Below are 6027 nucleotides of genomic sequence, written 5' to 3'. Positions count from 1 at the left end.
ATTCTATCAATGCCATATAAATTAAGATAAAAAAGGTAACATATAATATTTATATTTATATTTATAATAATAATAAATATATATAACTTAAATACTCCATATTATATATTATTACAATAATTAACAATTATTTGACACTTTAAATTCTATCAATGCCATATAAATTAGGATAAAAAACCTAACATATAATATTTAAATATATTTAAAAATACTATAAGTAATACTATACATTACAATAATTAACAGCTTAATTATTTAAAACTTATATAAAAAATTTAATTGACTCTCTAAATTCTATTGGTACCACATAAAATGCATTATATGATAAACATTTATTGTTTGAAATTGACGAAAAAGAAACTATAAATTACAATAATTAACAAAATAAATCTCTCGACTCCAACAAATCTATCAATTAATGCCACATAAATTGGGACATGGCAAATAACATATATTATTAAAAAATTAGGTTCAAAATGTACTATAAAATACAATAATTAACAACTTAATATATTAAAGAGACATATAAAAAATGGTTAATATTTGAAATTCTGCGTGTGCCACATAAATTAGAACAAACAGAGTAATAAATATTATTTTCAAAATTATGTTTAAAAAAAGTACTACAAATCACAATAACTAAAAATTTAAAATATTTTTAAAATAATATATAAATTTCAATAATTTTTCAAATTCCATAATATGACATAAATTAAAATAAAAAAAATATATATATTGGGCCCTGTGCTGGCACGGGGTCCTATATCTAGTCCAATGAGAGAAACTATACAACATTAATTAAAGACATGATTTGACACCTGCATTTCCTCATACATCTACTTAAGAGTATGTAACAAAACAATGATGTGGAATTTGGAAGTCATTGAACCAAGTAGTGGTCAATGGTACATTCAACATATTTTAAATTTGAGCCCACAAGATACAAAAGTGATCTTCTTTACTCTAATAAACTTCGTGTCAAGTCAAAACCAGATTTAAAATAGAGAGAGTAGTATCTAATTGCACAAAATGATCTCAGATAAGAAAACACTTATTCTATACTTCAGAGATTTACCTTTAACACTGTTTTTCCATGATAATAATAAAATGCAGCTTTTACCATATTTGCTTCTAAACAACTGATGTTGGATATTTATGATGAAGGACACAATTTTATTATTGCAAAATAAGGATCCGATTCGGTCTTACAATTCTTAGACATAACTAAACCAGAACATGTATGCTGGATAGATAGATATTAAACAAAGTCCATAAAGGATATTCATAGCTTCTAAAGGATCCAATTGAGCTACTAAGAAACAGTTAACCTTCCGCAGTCAAGTTAGCAATTCTTAGTGTAACTGATATAGTGACTCCAGCCAAAAATTGTTGTCTTAAGAAACTGATTATCTTGTTATCACTCTCTTGTATGAAACCAGATAAATAAGCAGCACTGATAAATGTAAACCTTCTCCATCTTCTCTCTTTAGCATACTTCTCGAGTCCTATTCTAATCTTCATAGATTCATCGTCTTCTTGTTCTGTTATTGGTTTTATCAAGGCTTCTCCGAGGCACTTTGCGATAACAACACTGTCCTCTAAAGCAGAACATCCACCTTGACCAAGATCAGGAGTCATGGGATGAGATGGAAAATAACAAGTAATGTTGGAATAATCTCATGAATATTTTTTTTTGTGGTCTATGTAAGAACCTTGTTAGAGGTTTAGGTGGTCTAAATATTGTTTTCATTTCGAGGTCATTGACTATCTCTGCAGTGTGTGTTACGCAAGACGATGTGCAATGATCCCGTTACGTAACACACAGTACCGTACAGAAATTTTCTGCAGACTTCTAACAAATTTCCAATGAGAGAAACTATTGCTTGACTAAGTCAAGTGAGAAATCAAAAAAAAAAAAAAACAATAATTAAAGACATGATTTGACTTATGCATTTCCTCCTGCATCTACTTAGACAATGTAACAAAACAATTTGAGACCATAAGATACAAAAGTCATTTTTACTTTCTTAAACTTCGTATCAAGTCAAAACCAGACTGACAAATTGAAACAGAGGGAGTAGTATCCTATTACACGCAATGATCTCATATAAGAAAACACTTGTTCTATACTTCAGATTTACCTTTTAACTCTGTTTTCCATGATAATAATAATAAAATGCAGCTGTTACCATATTAACTTATAAACAACTGATGTTGTTGGATATCTTTGATGAAGTACACAAGTGGTTGCTCACAACTTGTATTTTATTATTGCAAAAAAAGGATCCGTTTCGGTATTACAATTCTTAGACACAACTAAACCAGAACATGTATGCTGGATAGATATTAAACAAAGTCCATAAAGGATATTCATAGCTTCTAAAGGATCCAATTGAGCTACTAAGAAACAGTTAATCTTCCGCAGTCGAAGTTAGCTATTCTTAGTGTAACTGATATAGTAACTCCAGCCAAAAAATGTTGTCTTAAGAAACTGATTATCTTGTTATCACTCTCTTGTATGAAACCAGATAAATAAGCAGCACTGATAAATGTAAAACTTCTCCATCTCCTCTCTTTAGCATACTTCTCGAGTCCTATTCTAATCTTCATAGATTCATCGTCTTCTTGTTCTGTTATTGGTTTTATCAAGGCTTCTCCGAGGCACTTTGCGATAACAACACTGTCCTCTAAAGCAGAACATCCACCTTGACCAAGATCAGGAGTCATGGGATGAAGTGCATCACCTACCACGCAAACGTTATTTTTCAAAATATTCCCAAGCAGAACATTCCATGGCAATCTCAATTTCAGCTGAGCGATAGATATACAGTCGAGCGTAGTTCTGTCTATAATGGTGGAGAGTTCTTTAGACACATTACTAGCCTTGTTCAACACGAATTGCTTCAATTTCATTGGATCTTGTTCTGCATTTCCATCAACTGCATAAAATCCCAATTAAAATGAACGACTAAACATGACTAGTTTATGAGATGTAAGCTATTTGGCAGCTCGGTGCACTAAGCTCCCGCTATGCACAGGGTTCGGGGAAGGCTTGGACCACAGGAGTCTATTGTACACAGTCTTACCCTGCATTTTTGCAAGAGTCTGTTTCCACAGCTCGAATCCGCAACCTCTAGGTCACATGACAGTAACTTTACCAATTACGTGAAGGCTCCCCCTTCAGAGAGGTAAGCTCTCTAGCCAAGAAAAATATCCTCGTAAAGTAAAATTTCAAAACAAACGGTATGTAGGAGCTGGCTTACAATGAACAACAGATGGTGTGAATGTGCAAAACCAGTACAAATTCTTCTCATCACTAGGAAGAAAGCCAAATCGAACTCCACCTCCAAAATATGCGTGGAACTTAGGCTGATAACCATGTTTTTTCCGGATACTCAACAAGCCTCTAATTGCAGAGCGCCCAGAATAGATAGGTTTCTGAAGTCCAAGCCAGTTTGCCACCACAGAATTGACTCCATCACACCCAATTAAGGCCTTAATTGAAGCTTATCAAAGTTAGTCACGTACTAGACTAACGTAAGGAATTGAGATAATGGTCAAAAACACGTCTGAATTATCACGTTGGTTGAAGTTTCAATAATATGGATTCCAAGCTAAGGATTTCAGAGAAAGATTTACCTTGGTTCTAATAGTGGAACCATCTGCAAGATGTACCAATTTCAATGGTCCAGATTCTTCAATCGAATCGACCTTTGAAGAATATCTAATCGCGCCTTGAGGCAGTTCATTAGCTAATGTCTCCAACAGATCTTTTCTCCTCACACAACGACTTTCATACTCAACACTGCAACGTAATATAACTGACTTTAGATGACTATTGACTTCAAAAATAAAAATGTTGGCTGACGAATGATCAGTCCATCCAATAGTCGGAAGGAAGACATACTCAACCACGTTATTCAAAATGAACTTAATTTCATTGTTGAAATCATAGGGATTTGGACATTAAAACCACGTCACTCTGTACTTGTGAACAATACAAAAAATTGGGTATGTAGCATCCTCTGAATATGCTATTCATACTTAAGTCCTTCGTAAACAAATGTGATTGTTCTCTACGAAGATCGATGTTGTGAAAACCGGAGGTTTGCATTACTTCAACGTTTGTGAGGAGTCTTTATATCAATGGTTAGAAATTTATACATCTCTATAGATTGCGATACTCAAAAAACCTCTAATTTTAGAGAATTCCTAATTTGTCTCACATGCTAGATTATCTAGTGTTGGAACAAAATGAACATACATAAACACGAATAGATAAAAGGACTTATATAACCGACCCCAACTAATATGAAAATTGGTATAATGCTAACCTGTTATTTAAGATGTACCAATTTCAATGGTCCAGATTCTTCAATGGAATCGACCTTGGAAGAATATCTAATTGCGCCTTGAGGCAGTTCATTAGCTAATGTCTCCAACAGATCTTTTCTTCTCACACAACGACTTTCATACTCCACACTGCAAAGTAATATAACTGACCTTAATGATGCAGTGACATCAAAAATAGAAATATTGGCTGACGAATGATCAGTCCATCCAATAGTCGGAAGGAAGACATACTCAACCAAGTTATTCAAAATGAACTTAATTTCATTGTTGAAATCATGGGGATTTTGACAATAAAACCACGTCAATTCAGTACTAGTGAACAATTCAGAAAGTTCAGTATGCAGCATCCTCTAAATATGCTATTCATATTTAAGACCTTCGTAAACAGATGTGATTGTTCTCTACAAAGATCGATGCTGTGAGAACCAGAAGTTAAATACATTAGTTGTTCTTACTGTAATTGCGTTACTTCAACGTTTGTGAGGAGTCTTTATATGATGGTTAGTGATTTATACGTCTCTATATAGATTGCGATACTCAAAGAATTATCAAGTGTTTAGAACAAAATGAACATACATAAACATGAATAGATAAAAGGACTATATATAACCGACCCCAACTAATATGAAAATTGATATAATGCTAACCTGTTATTCCCCACAAATACCTCCTTGATAGGTGCACCTGAATCCGCTGAGAAACTTTTAAACCTGCACATCAACTCGAATGCATTTTGGACAATCAGTAACTTTTTTTTTCCAGAGCTAGAACTCCGGAAAACACATTTGACCATAAAAATTCGAAATTGAACTTCAAGTTGTTAGTAATCCTAAATCCTAACTAATAATAAAGAGGAAGCTTACCCAGTAATGGATAAGGAACGTTGTCTAAGAGAGTCCCCAATGCCCAATGCATCCAAAGCTCTCCAGGCATTAGTCCACAATGCCAATGCAAATCCAGTAGCTCGCAACGAGACACCCATCCCATCCCATGTGGCATCCTACGTGACAGTTTTGCATCTACCTGGTATCCTACGTGTATTACTACTTATGCACATTTAAAAGTGGAGGGTATAAATGCTCGTTGAGATCAAGTTAAAAGGCATTTCTAAATCAAACTTTTGGAAGTAGATGATGTAATTATTGAACAAGTATTTTAGAATAGCAATTATTACCTGTGAAGGGCCAAAGAAGTAGCAAGACCAGCTATGCCAGCACCAACAATTACAATGTTTTCTTCAGTCTCCATCAGTATATATATTAGTGCAGCCAATCATTATTCATTAAACAAATGGGTCCAAAGAATATAAATGACGCAAGCTCCTACGTTATCATTTTCAACATTAGTCAATCTTGACGTTAGACGCCATTGACGGACGTTTTAACTTAAACAGACTAGTACTACATTATTATATACTAGATAGGGGACCCCGTGCCAGCACGGGGCCCAATATATGTTACTGTTTTTGTTTCAATTTATGTGGTACATATGAAATTTGAAGTTAATCAATTTTTTAGTATGTTTTTATATATTTTAAGTTGCTAATTATTTTTATTTAGAGTATGTTTTACGTAAATATATTATAAATCACAATAATTAACAAGTTAATATAAAAAAAACTTATAAAAAATTCATTGACTTTTGAAATTTCATTTGTATCACATAAATCAGGAC

At 33.2% G+C, this 6027-nt stretch overlaps 1 protein-coding gene across 5 annotated transcripts in view; it reads right to left on the bottom strand.

The window, feature by feature from the left end:
- Window positions 1-1156: 1156 nt before the first annotated feature.
- Window positions 1157-6027, bottom strand: part of LOC102589932 (FAD-dependent urate hydroxylase-like) — a 30163-nt gene continuing 25292 nt past the window's right edge. The window contains exons 1-6 of one of the 5 annotated variants that reach the window (XM_015314182.1): window positions 5217-5350; window positions 5001-5063; window positions 4349-4482; window positions 3640-3671; window positions 3264-3495; window positions 2248-2939 (exon numbers count right to left, since the gene is read on the bottom strand). In XM_015314182.1, coding sequence (XP_015169668.1) covers window positions 2401-2939; window positions 3264-3495; window positions 3640-3671; window positions 4349-4482; window positions 5001-5063; window positions 5217-5335 — 1119 coding nt within the window. In that variant the 5' untranslated portion in view covers window positions 5336-5350 and the 3' untranslated portion in view covers window positions 2248-2400. Of the gene's footprint in view, window positions 1623-2247; window positions 2940-3263; window positions 3496-3639; window positions 3806-4348; window positions 4483-5000; window positions 5064-5216; window positions 5351-6027 lie in introns of those variants that run through there. The other 4 variants (XM_015314180.1, XM_015314179.1, XM_015314178.1 and 1 more) reach the window with 4 other exon arrangements.

This window comes from Solanum tuberosum, unplaced genomic scaffold (genome assembly GCF_000226075.1).
Source record: "Solanum tuberosum cultivar DM 1-3 516 R44 unplaced genomic scaffold, SolTub_3.0 scf00283, whole genome shotgun sequence".
Classification (NCBI taxonomy): domain Eukaryota; kingdom Viridiplantae; phylum Streptophyta; class Magnoliopsida; order Solanales; family Solanaceae; genus Solanum; species Solanum tuberosum.
Note: the sequence above shows the minus strand (reverse complement) of the source record. Positions and strands in the feature narration are given on the sequence as shown.